The following is a 19978-nucleotide window of genomic DNA, read 5'->3' on the forward strand; positions in this document are numbered from 1 at the left end:
GTCAAGAAAAGGTATAGAAAGAAAACACACTTGGTTGCACAACGTGTATGGTCTCTCTTTGTGTAACAGTTTATAAAGCAGATTTGGGTCATGGAAGTATGTGACCTCATGAGGAAACGTCCAATGTTCCCCTTTCTATTCAAAAAGGCAAACAAATCCCCTGACCTTAATAATCACTATGGGAAGTTCCAATACAACCCTCAGTGCAGGACTCATCACCACAACAACAGCTCATAATAATGTGGCAGTGTATCAGTGTAACAGAAACAGACAACAGCATGGTAAACAGTCCTGAGCAGCCCACCAAGCCAGATTTGTCATGCAGGCCTAGATGAGTTGCATGCAGGGAGTTGTGTAGGAGGGCTGTGGTTATAGCCACACATTCGCACAAACACATATCACATATCTTTATGGGTCTGAATCTGCAGATGCAGTCTTACACTTGTTAAAGGGACACTTTACCCTTTTTGAACTGTTCTATTGGTTTTTATTCATTTTACTCGTTTACACGTGTAAAGCGTCTTTGGGTATCAAGAAAAGCGCTATATTAGTACCAGATATTATTATTATTATCATTATGAATAATTTGACATACTTTAGGCCTAATGATTATGGGGGATATGGAAACAACTGCATGCAGGCCCTAAGCAAAAGTGCTATGATAAAAATAAGTTAAGTTATGAAGTTGTTATAAAGTATAAAGTTGTGCACTAATTTCAATTGCGAGTGTTATAAATCAGTGGGTCACTGTACTCTTGTGGGTCATGATTACGCATGGAAAGTCTACCTTTCCATCCGATATATTTCTATAAATAGTATCTTTCAGACCAAGCAGCAGGGTGTTCTTCTTGAGGAGCTCAGCTCCTTCAGCGTGTTCCACAGGCAAGTACTACCCACAGATAGAAAAGTTAGGAACATACGCGTCCTACTTCCATGTTCACGGCCACCTGCCGCATGCCAAAACCAACACATCTTCATATCGAACAAATTTGTAAGTCCCTGGAGGCCCTCATGGATTGATTACTTTCTCTTCCATGTTTGACACAGAGGGCAGAGCATTGTTTTGTGAATTGAAATGTACCAGTAAGTGGTATCTAGGCACCAGGCAGCGTGCTGCAGTTCACTGTTGGTGGGAGTTATGTCAGTATACTCAAACTATTTAAAACAATATATATTATTATGACTGGGGGGTTGGTCCCCTCCTTTTTTGCCTCTATACTCCAAATATCTTCGGCCAACATATATGTAGCAGCTCTACAATTATGCTCACAATGCATTGCGATGCAAATTGTGAGCATTGCACATCCACTATTTTTGAAGTATGTTTCCCTGTTATGACATGCCGAGAAAAGGGATTGGAGGTTGATTGAGGTCATTGGACAACATGGACAATACAGCACAATAGACACTATACTTGCACTAAATAAATGTATCACATTGACACTTCGTGCATGATGCATACCACTACCAAATGGACAAATATATGGCATATTGGGCAAAAATGCACACTTTCTTCTCTTTACTTGAGGATATGATATTGTTTACATTATTCTGCAAACATTTTGTCATCCTTGCTTGGCCAATTTATTTGTATTGCATTCCACTGTCATCTTGTATCATTCGGTTGTATACTACTATATGTTCCATTTATATTATCTTTGCTTAATCTGCAACACAAAATGATGATGAAGCTGCACGGGTAAGCTGCTGATTGTGTCAAATAAAATGAGATGAACTGTGCTTCTGCCAGAATTGAATTTTTAATATCAGTGGCAGTGAGGAGCCCCCACCGGGAGGACGCAGAGCCTTAGTCCTACTCCTCCTGCCCAACACTCCTTGCCGACAGGTGCCTCCCCAGCCTGTATAGGATTGCGTGCATTGACGATTATCGCCTTCCCCAGCTGGCTTCCCAAATCTCCAACTGTAGACCTGTACATTCAATAGACAGAATATGCCTTTTCTCTCCACATGACAAGATCACTTGGATTCTAACAAGCTTTGGTTCAAAGTTCAGAATTCAAAGTTGACAAATTGGCAAAGACTATATCAACCTGTATAATTCTGAATAAAATAGCCAATGGATAAGTGAATAAAGTAATAAATCAATAATGATTTATGGACATATTCTAGATAGATAGATAGATAAATAGATAGATAGATAGATAGAGAGATAGAGAGATAGAGAGATAGATATATATTGATTGATGCTTATGAGGCACTCGAATAATCTCAAAACTATATAGCCTATATTTAATTGCAGCAACCATGACATTTCTAATAATATATTGAAAATAGGACTACCTAGTGGATTGGTATTTATTGAAGTGATAAAATAGGAAGCACAACATGTATGATACACACATGGTCACATGGGTAATTAACCTATGGTCCTGAGACTCCCTGGGTATTTCACATACCTTAATTAAAGAGCATGTGTTAGGGCTATTTGTCAAACATAATAAGTATAGACATGCCACGCATTCTCACGTCCCATGTATTGTAGCGTAAACCTAATGCAGCCACATGTCCATAAACAGGACAGGACAGGACAGGTATAGAAATGAATTAGTACTCTCAGTTCATGGTATCACTCATCACTCATCGGTTAAGACATATCCTCTTGAGTTTAGTGGGATTACAACGACAGAGAGTCTAGAGCAGCCAGGCAGCACAGTAGGACGCCTGCAGTGCATTCGGATTTAGCCTACTGTAGGCTACGTCCACACATACATAATAGCTCGACTAATTTCACTCCTCCATGCACTTGGATCATGGCAGTGGGTAAACACTAAACAGCACCGCCTCGATATGGTTGTTGTTTGTTTTAAGTGTGTGGGAGAGAGCGATCCATCGCAGCAAAGCAGCCGGCGCTCGATTGACACTGTCTAGCTGCTGATCTGCTACTGCGGCTTGGTTGGTTGGTTGCTCAGAATAACAAGGCTGCTCTCCTCGCCATAATTCCCGGCCGTCTCTATCGGGGCTTTTACGCCGAAACACCGAGTCAGTGAGTCGCGGTTAAAAAAAAGAAAAAAAGAAGCCCAACCAACCAACCCAACCAGGCAGGCAACAAGACCAACCGCCGCGCCGCTGGAGTCCAGTCCGCACCCCAGAACCATGGCTTCAGGAGACCTTTATGAGGTAGGGCTGACAACCATGTCAAGGGGAAGGAAATACTACTGTAATGTTGACGAATAATGGAATTAGGAAGTAAAGGAAGGGGAGGTCGGTCGTCGCGTACTGTACTACGGACGGGCAGGAAAACGATGTCCTGGCTATAAGCCCTTTAACAGGCGAAACCAACTATAACCAACCCTTCCCAAACAAGCTCGCCGACGAGGCACGTTAATTTATGCGTTTCACTTTATTGTAGTCGCTTTCAAATATACTTTAAAATATTTGTGTACGACCGACGACGGCAAGATAGTAGATGAGATAGAGAGGGAGCTGAACTCCTTGTCGGTTTAGCCGAGTTGAAAGTCGTTGGTAAAGTGACAGACAGGCTGACAGCAGTCAGTGTGCCGAGCGGACGGACATGTATGGGTCATGGTGAATAGCTACGGTCTGACGAAGTGATGATAATGGGTCTCACACAAGGTGCGCATATACATGTCGTACAGTAGGCCTATGCCAAATTATATTTGGTCATGATGACAAATTGTGTATATTTTGAAACGACTGATGACATTATATAGTTTGTAAACTCAAGTCCTTCCGAGTTTCTTTCTGTGTTACTTTATGGTTGGGAGAAATTGTTGTGAATTTATTATGGCTCAGCTGGCAGCAGTTTTTAGGGGCGTAAAAGTAATAGATGGATGGAAGGGCACATTCGTTAGCAACATGCGCAACATCACTTTGGAAGCAGAGTTTTTTGGGGGAAGGGGGGGGGGGGGGCTGGGCTGGCCTTTTTACACTGTTCTATGTTCATAATGATGCAATCAAGCATTGGTTCTTGGCCGTGTTAAAACCGAGCCGGTGACGATTGTGTGTGTGTGTGTGTGTGTGTGTGTGTGTGTGTGTGTGTGTGCTTGCGCGTGTGTGTGTGTGGGGGGGGCAGTTAATTTGAGTGGATGCCATCAGGTGCCTCAGTCTGAAATTGCAATTATATTATAAAAGTCACACTGCCTGCAAGGCTCATACATGTAATTTCTAAGAAGGCAAATCACACATTATACAATTATATTGCCCATATCCTCCCTGTACCACTGAACATAAAAAACCCTAATTAATAGTCTTTGGTAACAAGAAGACTCCCCCCGTTTCTGTTTTCCTCCCAGAATTTCCCCCAGTGAGGGGTGGGAGAAGCTGGACAGCAGACGGCTGGATTTTGAATTTCTCTAACTATAAGACAGACAGCCTAAGTACAAATATAATTTATGAAAAGCTACTACAGTGAAGTCTGTTAGTCACCTGACCTGACTGGATTCTGCACTTATATGTAAATGACAAACAAGATGTTTTTCAATAGTTTACATATTCAATTAGATTAGATAAGGAACTGGATATCCATTTTCACAAACTGTGTGTGTGTGTGTGTGTGTGTGTGTGTGTGTGTGTGTGTGTGTGTGTGTGTGTGTGTGTGTGTGTGTGTGTGTGTGTGTGTGTGTGTGTGTGTGTGTGTGTGTGAGTGAACACTTACTCACACCAGGGCTGACTGTTGAAATGAATAAGGCATATTATGTAAGGGATAATATCTGGCTAGGTGCAGTCATTGTCGGGAGATAATTCACAGACAGGGAGTCACCTGAAGGTGAATTATATCACGCTTATTACATGGCTACTGGCCAATGTTTTCAAAAATAAATTGCGAGCAATGTTTAGCTGTAAATTACATTGTGTGTCACAGTGTTTACTTGGCGTCATTTTGGAAACGGCAGTAAATCAGTGGGGCCCAGCAGGTGCTCAGAGGGTTTGATTAGGCAGCGGTCTGTTATAGAGCAGAGAGGTCTGTTATCAAGAAATAACACACTGCCGAATTCAGCGACTGACCAAACAGAATCAAGTATTCAACCAAGCCATGTAATAATTATTTGTATTTTTATGAATATCATTACATTTAGCCCTTTATTCCTCAGGATTTTGTCATTGTGTTTGTTGGCGCTCCCCTCGCATTTCTGCGTTGCTCTTCTTGATCAGGGGAAGCACCCTATGATCCGACGGACCATTGCTCCGATGGAGCATTGGTCCGAGGTGCGCTGGGGGTCGGGAGAGGGTGGGTGGTTAGGTTTAGGTGTCTGCCCCGGGGGGGGTTAGGGTTAGGGTGAGGGTTTGAGGTAGGTTGTCGATCGGACCAATGGACCGTCGGCATATTGATGCGGACCCCTTGATCAGCCGCATGTGAGGAGCCCCCACCGGGAGGATGTAGCACCTTTCCTTCCTACTCCCATAGTTAACCCTCTGGTCCACACTTGGCGAGCGTGGACCAGTATCTTGAGTGTGGTTCTCAAGAAATGGCCCGAACCGAGGAAAGAAACAAAATAGTGCCTAGTATCTCTTCTTCTCCTGGTATTTTGCGCATTTGACTGGCACTGGCCTCACGATCCCGCCTAGTGTAACGGGAGAGAATGTGTTCAACAAACAGAGTAGCAGCCAAGTCTATGGACTTTTTTAATGTTTGTTTAGAGCACTTTAAACAAATATTACCGTGTGATTTTTCTTGATCATTTTGGTGCCCAAATGCATGAATTCTAACTCCATGAACGCGCCTGAATCGATTCATGAACAAGTGCTCTGTGTTAAACCCAGCTGCGCGCTCTTTTGCTCGTGCAAAAAGTATTTTGCCCACCTGCAGTTCCATCCTTGGCCAGTCGGGTAGGGCGGGTATGGCTTCACCGTTTCCCATGCCGTTCTTGGGCCTGCCATAAACATGCAATAACCAGCCTACATGACTTGTTGGAGGAAGTAGCCTAGCACATGCATTTCAGCACCACATGGAATGAACAGTGCCACAGGCACATGCACACACACGCACACACGCACTCACACATTTTAGTTCTTAATTTGAATCTGCAGATTACAATTAACAGGGTTGACAGTTCATGGGCACCTATAAGGATACACATGGCACCTTCTCCTCCACACAGACAAACTGCCTATATAACAGCCGAAACAGAAGTATTTGGAAAGTTGTTTGGCTTTGCTCTTTATCATGTTTGCTATATTATTATTTGTTAGGCCACTCGTGGTCAGTTCATGTATGTTTATGTACATGGCCCAGGCTTCCAAATATCAGTATGGCAAATCTACAGTAACCTGGCTTGGCTAGCCTCTTAGCGGGGATTCACTGAAGATTCCTCCCCGCATATGAGTCTGGGGTCGGGCCCATATAGGCTGTATGAAAAGTGGGCTTAGTAGTTGCCTTGACAGACAGACCCATCTAGTCAATCAGTGTAACAATGCGCTAGTCTGCTCCTCTAAATGTCTATGCACGCCACTGCACATTTTTGTAACATACACACACACACACACACACACACAATCACTAACCATGATAATGTTAGCTACACCATGACATGCCCCGAAAGTTACCTAATAATCAATGCCACCCCAATTGCTTTGTAAAAAAGGCTAACATGAACATAAATCATAGGTCACAAATGAGCTCGCTGTCTCTCCAAATGCATCCAGGTTCATATTTCATGACACATTCTTGTCACAGTTCACTTTCACTTTGCAATCTTATTTTGGTCATCAGTTCAACCATGTAAACAATGCACTCCATGTGCATAAAACACAGCAGTACTAAATCAAAATGACAACAACAATAAAAAATTATATTACCGTACATAGTTATGACCAAAAAAGGCTGAAGCTAATAAGCTTATGCTTTATTCTGCCTACCCTTTCCACATACAATACATACAACAGCAACACATTTTCTTCTGTTTGGTTCATGACAAACAAAGAAAACAGATATAAGCCCTTCCAATTAAAGACAAATTTAGTTTCACTAGTTTGATTATCTCTGTCAAATTCTCAAAGTCCATTATATCTTGAAAAGCACTCATCCCCAAGACTAGAATTTCCACCATGCTCTCTACTTTAGCGGTTAATCTGAAATCAATTTCATTTGGACAGTGCCGTCTAAAATTTGCAAATCACAATAAAGCTATGCCTGCTGTAGTATGCACACATTCAGTCTACTCTGGGGGAAAATATGCTCTGTCCCTTCCTGTATGTAGGGCCTCAAACTTGTACCGACTCCACCTCCTCCTCTCTGAAGGTGAGGGGCATGACGAGAGCGTCATGTTTTCTCATGCACCTCGGCTACTTTTGCCTTTTGATAACTTTTATTTGTCCTAATTGTTGGTGCTACATTACACTTAACCTATTTAGGCCTGACGTCAAAATGTAATAATTGTCTTCTAAATCCTGTGTCAGTCATTCTCAAACATTTTCATGTCAAGGACCCCCAAAGATATATATATTTGGCCGCCGACCCCCATCTGAAAATATGTTGTTCCAGGGACCCTCCCAGAAGCTAAGATTTGAGTTAAAAACGTTGGCTCTGAAAAAATACATTTTCCCATTTTTCAAAAATAGCAGGTCTACTAGCTTGTCGCGCAGCACTCGGTGCCGCGCTATGAGCTTGTAGATCTGCTATTTTACAATAGCTAAAAGTATAACAATGCTAAAAACACCAAAAGGGGTTCCCGCCCAGAATGGGTTAAATTCACTGCTAGACCGGACGGGGGAAGAGGGGCTTCGATCTTCAGTGCTTCAGCTCTGAGCAGATCACGCATGCAACTCGAGGACATACGCATGTCGCACGGGCGCTCGCTATTAGGCGGCGGATCGGCGGAGAGAAAGATTATTATGAGGATCGGCTTGGCACATTGTGTTGCCCCATGCACACTGCGTGCGCACAGTATGCCTGGCAGCGGTACTGGTGAGGGGATTTGGAGGCCTCTTCTTGCTCTGCTGGTAGTCTACTTGGTATTTCCGACAGAGCTGGAGGTGATTCTTGTCACACGACCGTATATACAAAGCTCTCTGCCAGGGCTCTGTTCTCCTCCTTGTCGTCATCCGTGATGTGGTTGAAGTCCAAGGTGAACAGAAAAGGGAGAAAGCACTGTTACTTGAGGAGTGCCAATGTATGAAAAACTATTTACATGTAATCACATGTCTTGGACAGAGAACTAAGCTCGGTGGACAATTTGGAAATCACGAAAAGCCATATAAAAAGTAAAAACACAGGCCTATATGTCTGGCACCAATTACCAATGCAAACTTCTATCTATACTTTCAACTAAGGCCTTGCTTCCATTTTCAACAACCCTGCTATTAGTCAAATCCACAAGTGTCAAATCCACAAGTGTAATCTTGCAGCCCCTGCTCTTAAGTCACAATTTCTTGACTTGGTAGCACTGGCGCTCTCCAACAAACACCAACACGTTTACGTGTTGTCAGCTGTCATTGTATGCCGATGCATTGCGGTGTGAATAGGGCATTGAACTATCCAAATGATTCACACAGGCATGTGCATTACATTTATGAACGACTGGAACGGAAATACACAGAATAAAGTAAAACAAACTAAAACGTGTATTTGGTCTTGTAACGTTTCAGCCAATACACACCACACACACACACACCAAAGAGAAAGTGAAATTATATTTTCTTGAAACATCTACATAGAGGTTACCGGCGCCACCACCATATTGTAAAGTAACTACGTTGAAATAATGATCATCAGTGATCCTTTTGGCTATCACAAGTAGGATGTCCATTTCTCTTTTGAAATACGTTTTAGCATTAAATGATGATGTCAGGCAATACACACCACAGAGGGAAGTAAAAGAAACTTACCGATATGCAAGATAGAAAAAGGGAGACATGCATGAGAGACAAATGGAAAATAGATATGGATATGTCTGGAGAGTGACTTGTTGGACTGACCAGTCAATCAAATTAATCAAATTAATTCATGGACTTACTGTGATTGTTACCATAGTAGAAATTTGAAAATCATACTGCCCCCAGGTGGGGTTGGCGAAAAGACCTTGTATGGAGTTTGCATTTTCTCCCTGTGTCCCCTAGGCCCTCACAAAACACATGCAGTAATCCTGGTCTCGGGAAAGGAACTGGTTGGAATAACGTGTTCCTTCCACGTTCTACGTCCAACCGGTGAAACTACCCCTGTCAGGTGATAAGAAGCGGCTTGGACTCCTCATGCATTGAAGAAAGCATGAGCTCAGTTTGAGGTTTCCCCCCCAGGCTGGCAGAGGGAGAGTAGTGCGCAGGAGGATTACAGCTCACGGCGGGCTCCACCGGGCGCGTTGCGTCTCCGCCGTGTGCGTCAAAAAACGAACCGGGGCAATTTTAATGCAGTCACGCAACGCAACGTGGGCAGTGGAGCCACCCTTCATTGATTAAAAAGGGAACATTCCCTGACGTTGACGGAGACGCTGACACGCCCGGTGGAGCCCCGTGTCAGTAATTGGCACCTGGCTATAAAAATTAGGGTGTGTGTGTGTGTGTGTGTGTGTGTGTGTGTGTGTGTGTGTGTGTGTGTGTGTGTGTGTGTGTGTGTGTGTGTGTGTGTGTGTGTGTGTGTGTGAGTGTGATGAAGGCGTGATGCCGTGAGGCGTGACCATATATGGAGGTGTGACTTGACACACGGAAATGCAGGTTTCCATAGTAAATGCGACCTACGGTCGCAATCATCCCGCTCTAATCATTTTTAACAAGGCCCACATTTCTGCTCTCCTGAAATATGACCCCTCTGGCTAGGTAACAAATCAAAGGAAATAGTAATGGGAAATAATTTACATTATCCAATAGAATGTGAACTGGGATTATAGCATTTTCAATTTCACAGTTGATTTGACAATTAGATATTGAGATGTGATCTCATGTGTATCGTACAAAAGAAATAAGAAAGTACTTTGACTATGTAATAAACAATCAGTCAGTTTACCTAGCTCAGAGGAATGTTGAATGGCACCTCCTCCAGTGGATCTGTCACTGACCTAAATTGCCACTTAAGGCACCACTGTGTGTCCTGTTCACCATTTCCTGGTTGCTACTGGATGCTACTATATACTGTAGACTCTACCGTGTTGTATAGGGAGGCTTTGACAGTTGACCGTGGACATTTCTACATCTCTACTAAGCCAAACATTTGTAGTACCATGTGTGGCCAAACCTCTCCGGTCGCTCTCTGCCTTTCTTGAATGCAATGATCTGAATGTTGTGGGATGGTATGCATCATCATCATCATCATCATCATCTTCTTCTCATTTAACTCATTCACTAGTGCCAGAGTATATATATACCAGTAAGACGCGCAAACGCGGGAAGCGAACGCAGCTGAGACCCTGCAGATCATGTCTGTCTGTCTGTCTGTGTGTCTGTCCCGCTGTCACTGTATATGTGGACCTGGCCCCTTTTGTGCCCATATATGGAGCTGAGTGATTTGTTTGTGATTGCGAACATGATGCAACACACTCCATATTTGGACGTATAGCGGGACAGACAGACACACACACACACACAGACAGACAGACATGATCTGCTAGGTCTCATAGTAAGTGCTCATTGCGTTCGCAATAAATATTTCACCCAGTTTTTCTTACCTTTTAAGGTGAAATTGACAGAAATTGTCCAGTTAGTCCAGGGTTATGTCAGTTGTGGCGTGCAGCCATCTAGCATGTGTGACCACCTATGGGTGTGAGTGCTATTGCTTTTACACTTTATACTTTTGGAGGCCCCTCCATGCCTTGACAGAGATGACAAAAATTGAAAGAGAAAATATTTGAAGATGAATTGAATACACATCAGTTATCCAAAAGGAAAAGGGTTGTTTTAGCCCAAATCCGATGGCACAAAAGAGACAGAACTTGATAGCCTACTTGTTGTGCAGTGAGCAACCCATTCTCATTCATTACCTTCCCCTTTTGTGAGGCTTTGTCACACTGACCTGTAATGGATGGCTAGCGTTATAGCTTATTACTCTTCCAGACCATTGTAAAATGGTGTTAGAGTACTCGCTGTACCCGTCTCTGCTCCTTTTTTAGTCTTCATGCCCATATATGGGTATACAGTCTCTGTCTGTCTGTGACCCTTCTATGCACATATATCCACTTCCATGTCCATCCACAGATGGACAGACACAAACAGAGATTTTGCACATTTATAGCATAGGATAAGATAGCAGACTAAGACTATACTCGAAACTCCTCTTGGATTTGTTTTGGGGGGAAAAGCAAAGGAAACAAAGTGATGCTCTGACGGCAACAGTTACACTGACTGAGTCAATACTGAGTGTATTGAACTGCACCTTCTATATTGTCACTTCCCTTGATGTCAGTAAAAGTAGCTATAACCTAGCTGGGCTGATATGCCATGGTTGCAATTACTTCAGGAGCACCGAGTCAATGGAATGGACATAAAAAGGTACAGGTTAGCTTTCACACCATTATGTTACAAAGTGGCATGGCATTGCAGTAGTAGGAGTTTCCCCTGCAAAAACATTGTAAAATCTAAGTTAATTTAACTCTAAGAGTGTACAAATGGTTCCATTTGTACACAACGTTTTGGCCCTTTTTAGGTCTTCATCAGGCCGCCTGCAGGAATATTATTGAGGGGTGCTAGCCCCTCCTACGCCCAGTTTTGAGGGTCTGTGTAAACATAAACATTGAAGACAAAAGTGTGTAAACGCAAACATTGAAGACAAAAGTGAGGACGCAAATTGTGATTGGCCAGAATGAGATGATGTACGATGACATATGATGATAAGAGTGCCACTTCACACACGGATGGGATTTTTATATAGAATATTGTTGTGGATTCCTAACGTGGCCCCTGCTGGGACTATGTCATGGCAGGCCCCTGGCCTGAACAGTGTTTGTGCGGATTGGAGCAATGGTGTGCCTGTGGCCTCCGGGGGCCCCTGCCCTGACATGACCCCTGAGGGCAACACGTGGTCCCTGTTGTTCCAGGCCAATGCCCTGTTGAGCAAATGTAAGCACCCTACTGGTCAATTTAAATTTCTTTTGGGGACATGTTTCAACTTTCAACAGCTTCATTATTAAAGGACCACTTCACCACTTTTCAACATACCTTCATATAATAGGTCCTCACTAATAATCATGATAAAATGGCACCATTTTTTGTGTCTGTGTCTCATAGGAGGGCTGTGGGCAGTTCAGAAACCCGTCCACCAGTGACATCATCAGATCTTTTTACAAACATGTTTATATTATTATTATCGTGAGAACGATGGCTTCCATTTTCACATTGGAACTCTTCAGGACTAGAAAGCCTGCAGTTTATAGTAGCTTTGCTTCCCCATTGATGATGTCACTGGTGGACGGGTCTGAACTGCCCACAGCCCTCCTATGAAACACAGACCGAGTAGAAAATAATTGTGGTATTTTATCATGAACATTAGAAAGGACCGATTATATGAAGATACGTTGAAAAGTGGTGATAAATATATAAAGCACTGATGTTTGGATGAAATGTAATTGATTTATCATCAAATGTGCTCCAGGCCCATGCATGTGTTTGGAGCCCTATTGGGTGAATTAAAAATACTAATACTAAACATTACAAAACAGTATTAAGAAACAGTTTTTTGTTAGTTTTTTCCTATGGAATTGGATAAACAATTTTGTATTAATACTCTTATTTGTGTTATGCCATGGCTATTTTATGTAGCCAAACACAGCTAAATGATAGTTTGTAAACAAATGGATCCTTATGGGTGTGCAACTCTTGAGAGTGTACAAATGGACCCGTTGGGGTCAATTTGGTTCCATTTGTAAACACTCTCAGAGTTAAATTAACATTGATTTTACAATATAAATTGCCATCAAATGGAGGTCGGTAGACTATGCATGTCAATTTGGGAGTCCTTGACATGAAAAGGTTTGGGAAGCACTGATGTAGACATATCCTGTTTGTGTCGAGCCACACCCGGTCAATATCTATAAAAAAAATGATCTCAAAATTAAAGTTGTCATTTCAATGTCAGTATTGATAAGTTTGGTCCAAAAATGGATCATGCCATGCATCACTGCAGTGCAGGCTGGGTGATAAGAGAATAGACCTTCACAGAATAAACAGCCCATGCCCTGTGACTGGGGCAGTGAAGGTGTTTCATTTTACAAAAGATCACACCCGTGTGAAGTGAGGGGCGCTCTTATCATCGTACATCATGGTGTAAAATAAAAAAATCACACCTATGTGAAGTGAGTGGCGCTCTTATCATTATACATCATCGTACATCATCTCATATGAACAAGTACATTTATAGCCGATTTGCTCGTCTACATATGATTTTCCCTTCATTGTCAACGGCATGTAATGTTTGTGTTGCCACAAATTTACGTCATATTTGACGGACATATGACTTATTTCTCCTTTCATTTTCAATGGCAAATATGAGACGTGTGAGACTCTTGACAGCATGAAATGAAACCTATTTGGTTTCATTTTACACTCTCAAGAGTTATTGTTAAAGGTAGAGTAAGTGATTTCACTCAAAAAACCTTAGGTTTCGTTTTTGGCTGTGGGACCTAAGCCTTCGTCCAATCAGGATAGAGAGTCAAAAACGAAACCTAAGGTTTTTTGACCCCCAGGGGTTAACTGGGGACAGGGAGGAACTCCTTATATGGTCAGCACACTCTATAGTAGGGAGGATTATCACAACAAAACAAAAAAATAAGTGATATTTGAATTAAGTGAAATCACTTACTCTACCTTTAAACATCTTGCATTACCTAATATACAAGAAGTCTACACAATTAGAGAATGTAGAAGAATTGTTATTTAGATCTTTTGCCAGATTATCTCCTCTCTATCCTCTCTCATCTCATATAGTAAAGAGCATATAGAAATGACAATGAAAACAATAGCAAAGAGCAAAGTGGTACCAACATTCAATACAGCATGACATTGTGGACAAACTCTGATCCAACAACAACAACATATGTATTGGGTCTGAGAGGCTAAATGTCATCAAATGGTGGTCCGTGGCTGACATAAATAACAGGCCTGAAATGGAAAGGATTTAAAACCACTGTGTTCGGGTGACGTTGAAATGCAACAAACACTGACGTGTGTTTAAGGTTTCTTCATGTTCATGATGGCACTCATTATCAACTATGGCCTCTTATCTTATACTCCCACACTGAAAAAAAGCCCCTTATCTTACAGGCACAACATGTCGCCAAAATAATATACGTTTTGGATTTGACCCGCCCTGGAAACGTCTCTTGGAGTCCTTGTTATGCAGTTGTTAGTTAAAAGTGATTTTCATATAAGTGCTTTGTTGGCTTTGTTTGAACGGCCTGAGGATGCATGCTGTTATCTCTATAGTGAAGGACATCACTTCTATCTAGAAGGCCCAGTCACAATGACACAGGCTGGGGTTGGGCTAATTTTAACCACCATTTTAACCCTAGATATCCGAACATTCTGTGAAAATAGCAGATTTGTGCTTTTTTGTTTCTTTGCAGTTTTGCCATATAGCCATACAATGTACAGTATAGCCATAAAGACACATATATATACAGTTTGATTGGCATATATAAAGCCTATGTCAGCTCTCTATTATTATTGTTTATTTTATACAGGTTTAATGTTTGTTTTTAGTTCAATGTTTGTTTAAAAAATGCCATTGACAATAAAGAGAATTTAATGTTTGTTTTGTCTGACAAAACAAACATTAAATGTACATTTTACATCATCATGTAAGATGATAAGAGCGCCCCTCACTTCACACAGGTGTGATTTGTAGTATTACTTGCGCAAGCAGAGCGAGCAAGTGCTGCGATCGGCTGGGTATGTATGCATGTCGGGGTATGTATGTCGGTGTCCTCTCTTGCTTAAGACCGTAGCCCAATCAGGGACCAGCATCTCTGGTAACGTCTTTATTAAACAGGCAATGAGGGAGCAGTATTCCTGGTGATGCCAGTGGTGATGTCATTGGCATCACCAGTGGTGATGTCATTGGCATCACCAGTGGTGATGTCAGTGGTGAACGTCTCTACTTCAATCCCAATAGGATTAATGATTGAAACAGAGTTGGTTATGTCACCATCAACAGCCAATAAGGGACCACCATTCTTGGTGACGTATCTAAGGTACGTTTCAAGGTTGGTATAAGGTCAATAATGGGTCTAAAGCTAAAGGATTTAGAACTGCAGTTGTATTAGACTTATTAATTCAGAAGATGCAGTAGTTTTTTTAGGGACGCTAGCCCCTCCTACAGTATAATACAGCTTTGGTCCCCACACGTCTCAATATAAGTAAATCAATTGTTCCCACACGGCTCATATTTGCCATTGACAATGAAAGGAGAAATTAGGTCAAATGTCCGCCAAATACGACAGAATTTGTGGCAACACAAAGCGCCCCTCACTTCACACAGGTGTGATTTTTGTTTTACCAGCTGTTGTGTAAGCACAGCTGGTTAATGTTCTCTCTGCGGTGCTTTCACGCCCACTTGCTTTAGTTGAGACCTATGTTTCTCATTGGCTGCACTGACAACCTATCGTCCTGATTGGCTGCCTCGTCTCTAGGCAACCACACACTTTTTGCCTCTAGCCGACCTCTCAGCCATGGGATATAAGGCACCAGCTGGTAATTAATTGATGTCATCAATTCGTGTTACTTGCGCAAGCAGAGCGCGCAAGTAATAATTTCGCTCGGTCTCTTCAAAGTGACAGCCGTCCTTTTCAACCGTTTTTATGTGTATGCAAATCTGTGCCTGGTTTGCTGGGACCAGATTACACAGATGACCATTTATCTTACGTCATCACTGAGAGCTAGTCATACATATACACACCATGTACTCTGGTCCCAGCTCTCAACGATGACGTAATGTGTAATCTGGTCCCAGCAAACCAGGCACAGATTTGCATACCCAAAAAAATGGTTGACGGCTGTCACTTTTTGGCACCAAGTAACCACAGTATACTGCTAATCAAATTACAACTACATACTCTATATAGTATATGTATATGTATACGTATGTCTAGTCATTAGTCATTGCTGGGACGGTGCATACGCATCGAAAAGGCTGGGACGGTGCATAGGGCGCAAAGTAACCACAGTATACTGCTAATCAACTTACAAATTACATATACATAGAGGCAGAAACTGAGATTTGACAGTTTGTAGCGGTCGAAAGTACTTGCGCGCTCTGCTTGCGCACTAGTAGGCCATTTATTGCCTACTAGTGTGCAACAAGCAAGTATGCACTCGGCAGAGTGCAGTTCTAGTTTATACTACATCTTAGATTAACAGTGTTTTATCTACCACAATATATCATATGATATATAAAATATATATAAAACATATTTTATTTTTGAAGCGGTGATGTCAGTGGTGAGTGCACCTCATGGCGCGCTCTGCTTGCGCACAAGTAGGCCATACAGTACACGTATGGCCTACTTGTGTGCAAGGTGCAAGTTGGCACCTCGACAGAGTGCATTTCTAGTTAATTTAAGCAATTATCTTTCTTGCTATAATGACATCAGTTAGGCCTGATGATACGTATTTGTATTGTCAACATTATATTCTCTTGCCTACGTTCAGCATAACTTTAATGATACATGTAGACTTGTAGATTGTAGAGAATGGAAGCAGTATGCTGTTGGTCTAGCCTATATGAAAATATGTATTTGTGCCACCCAACCAACTTGTGCAGCATCAAGTTGTTAAATTATTCACATTTGATTTTGAGAGTCCGCATTTGTGTTGGAAAAAAACAATCTGCATTTTGTATGCTGAAAGTTATGAGATAAAATATAAAGGTTGTGTTGATCACAGCATCACGGAATCAGAGAATATTTAATAGAAATCCATTCTCACAAATTAACTCTAAACATGAATATTTAGTGAAATGTCATCTTGCCCTTTCATCTCAGATATAAAACTGAGCAGTATTCTGTGTGACTATGAAACGATCACCCTTTTCCCCTTCTTTTGTCACTGTGTGGCTGTGACATTGTTCTTGTTCGCTGTGTTTACGCAAAATGTCAATCTTGACCATTTACAATTTAGGCATTTAGTAGACGCTCTTAATCCAGAGCTATTTACACTTACAGTAAACGAGAACAACACAGGGTAATACATACATCAAATTCATAGACATATCTAGGATAATTAAATATGAATCAGGGAGAGTGGTTATTTAATTATATCTTAAATATAGTTGTTTCTGTAGACTCAACCACATGAACACTGGCATCCATCCCTATTCTGGGGTTAACATTCTGTAGACTCAACCACATGAACCCTGGCATCCATCCCTATTCTGGGGTTAACATTCCTACCAAAAACAGCAGATCTATACTCGGGTGCCGCATGCAGTGGTGAAGTCCTTGCCTACCACCACGGAGGTTGTGGGTTCGAATCCACCGCGGTACATCTGGCTTAATCCAGCGTCTATGCAAACACAATTGGCCCGTGTTCGGTGGAGAGGGACGCCGGGCGGGCAGGGGGACATCGCTCATTGCATGTACTGTGCTCCTACGGGCTGGGGGGACGGCACCTGTCAGCAGGGAGTGGTACTGTATACTCCTATAGGCTGGGGGGACGGCACCTGTCAGCAGGGAGTGGTACTGTATACTCCTATAGGCTGGGGGGACGGTGCCTGTCAGCAGGGAGTGGTACTGTATACTCCTATAGGCTGGGGGGACGGCACCTGTCAGCAGGGAGTGGTACTGTATACTCCTATAGGCTGGGGGGACGGTGCCTGTCAGCAAGGAGTGGTACTGTATACTCCTATAGGCTGGGGGGACGGCACCTGTCAGCAGGGAGTGGTACTGTATACTCCTATAGGCTGGGGGGACGGTGCCTGTCAGCAAGGAGTGGTACTGTATACTCCTATAGGCTGGGGGGACGGCACCTGTCAGCAAGGAGTGGTACTGTATACTCCTATAGGCTGGGGGGACGGCACCTGTCAGCAGGGAGTGTTGGGCTGGAGGAGTAGGATGAAGGCACTATACGTCTTCCCGTTGGGGGCTCCTCACTGTCACGTGAGGCGGTAGAGAGTGACTGACAACACAGAAATCTACGTGGGGCTCATAGTGCATGGCACAGGGTGCCGCACTATAGAGGGTATGTGCATGCATAAAGTGAATAGCAAAATTAGTGACAAAGTGAGTTTAATGTTGATTAAAGTCATTTAATGCAATCAAATTTGACTTTTCTGTTTGGATGTATGGGCTGTCAAGGCCAGAAAGTAGTTTTCTGCCACTCAGTAGGCATTTCCACATAACTTCCTGGTATGATGATGATGTCACGCACATACGCTCTGTACGAGCCTGTAGATCTGCTGTTTTTGAAAAATCGTGAAAACGTGTGCAAATCTTTGAATATTCACAGCAAACGTTTTTAACGCAAATCTTTGCTTCTTGGGGGGGCTCCCTGGAACTACATATTTTCAGATGAGGGTCCGGCGGCCAAATATCATATTTGGGGATAGCAGATCTACAAGCTCATAGCACGCCACCGAGCGCCACCGAGCGCCACTGTAGCGCGCTACGAGCTTGTAGGTCTGCTATTTTTGAAAAATCGACTGACATAGAAACATAGCTTTTTCAGAAAACTGTCAGGATGTAGAAGACATTTTTAGAATCTGATCTCAGGTCAGAATGGGTTAATGGGTATAACATTACAGTGTACTGTCTTCCTGTCTGGTCCTCAGGTGGAGCGGATCATGGACAGGCGGCGGAACAAGAAGGGGAAGTGGGAGTACCTGATTAGGTGGAAAGGCTACGGGAGTAAGGAGGACACATGGGAGCCGGAACACCACCTGCTGCACTGTGAGGACTTCATCGAGCAGTTCCACACCTTGCGACCGCACACGGCACACAAGCGGCCGAAACCTCCCAAGATATCTTCTTCTGGAGGGGCGGCGGCGGCTGCCGGCCCGCGGCACCATGACAGTACCAGCTGCCCCTCCGCCCCAGACCCCTCCAGAGCTCGGGTGGAGGCCCGCAAGAAGAGAAGGACTTGTGGTCCAGGGGTTGGGGTCAGAGTGGGAGTTGGGTCAGGCATGACTGTTGGTTCCGGAGCCGCGCATAAGCACAGGAAGGCGGGTGGAGGAGGAGGAGGAGGAGGAGGAGGAGGGGGGAAGCAGGCCACGACGGACAGGATGAGTAAAAGCATGTCATATAAGGCCCCTCCAGCAGGGAATCTTCAGTTTGTTCCTCCACTGAGGACTCCGCATAATGGACTCCAGAATGGCGAGGCGGAGCCCCTCATGTACAGAGCAGCAGCAAGGTCACATGGCTTGCCCTCGGACCGAGTGGAGAGGGCATTAGGCCACGTGGATACTACTGGGCCACAACACCCTACTGAACTAGGTAAGGATCTAAGGGCTCTATTCTTCGTCCATGCTAAACCCCTTTAACCTGACGCTGCCAGATCCAAGAAGCTTGCTACACAAGTTTGTTTCACAGCTTATTGGGATCTGGGATCTCGGGAGGCAATTCGATGACGGGGCTGTTTATTTTTTTCAAGATACTTGGTAGATGATTGGATGGGACCGTCTGTCTATCACCGTGTGGGCGTGCAAACACAACCAATCATATTGACGTGTCTATATAGCTTCACATCCGGTTTCGCACATATCCCGCCCTTAGCTCACGCTGATTGGTTCGGTACGGAGCGGTTCGGTGTTAGCTCAACTCCCTGAGAGGTCCCAGATGGTTGCGGTGTTGGGGAACATGGTTACCCAATACCGCCCCCAGCTGGCAAAGTCAGGTTAAAACCCCTTATCCCTAAAAACAATTGCATTGTTAAAATAGCCAATCGACACGTTGTGAGCTTTTTTAACTACCGGTATTCAAAAATGTTTTTCTGAAAACCCTATATTTCTATATCAGTGGTTCTCAAACTATTTCATGTCAAGGACACCAGAAATTATATGTAATTGGCTGCCAGTGGTCCAGGAACTGCCAGTGTGTAGATTGGCTTTTTTAACTACCGGTATTCAAAAATGTTTTTCTGAAAACCCTAT

The 19978-nt window shown here is 43.3% G+C and overlaps 1 protein-coding gene across 2 annotated transcripts in view; it reads left to right on the forward strand.

The window, feature by feature from the left end:
- Positions 1-2908: 2908 nt before the first annotated feature.
- Positions 2909-19978, forward strand: part of LOC308312758 (chromodomain Y-like protein 2) — a 41341-nt gene continuing 24271 nt past the window's right edge. Inside the window, exons 1-2 of one of the 2 annotated variants that reach the window (XM_080759465.1) lie at positions 2909-3138; positions 18662-19322. In XM_080759465.1, the coding sequence (XP_080615591.1) occupies positions 3115-3138; positions 18662-19322 (685 nt within the window). In that variant the 5' untranslated portion in view covers positions 2909-3114. Of the gene's footprint in view, positions 3139-3588; positions 3595-18661; positions 19323-19978 lie in introns of those variants that run through there. The other variant, XM_080759466.1, reaches the window with a different exon arrangement.

This window comes from Protomyctophum bolini (assembly GCF_963924005.1).
Source record: "Protomyctophum bolini genome assembly, chromosome: 1".
Classification (NCBI taxonomy): domain Eukaryota; kingdom Metazoa; phylum Chordata; class Actinopteri; order Myctophiformes; family Myctophidae; genus Protomyctophum; species Protomyctophum bolini.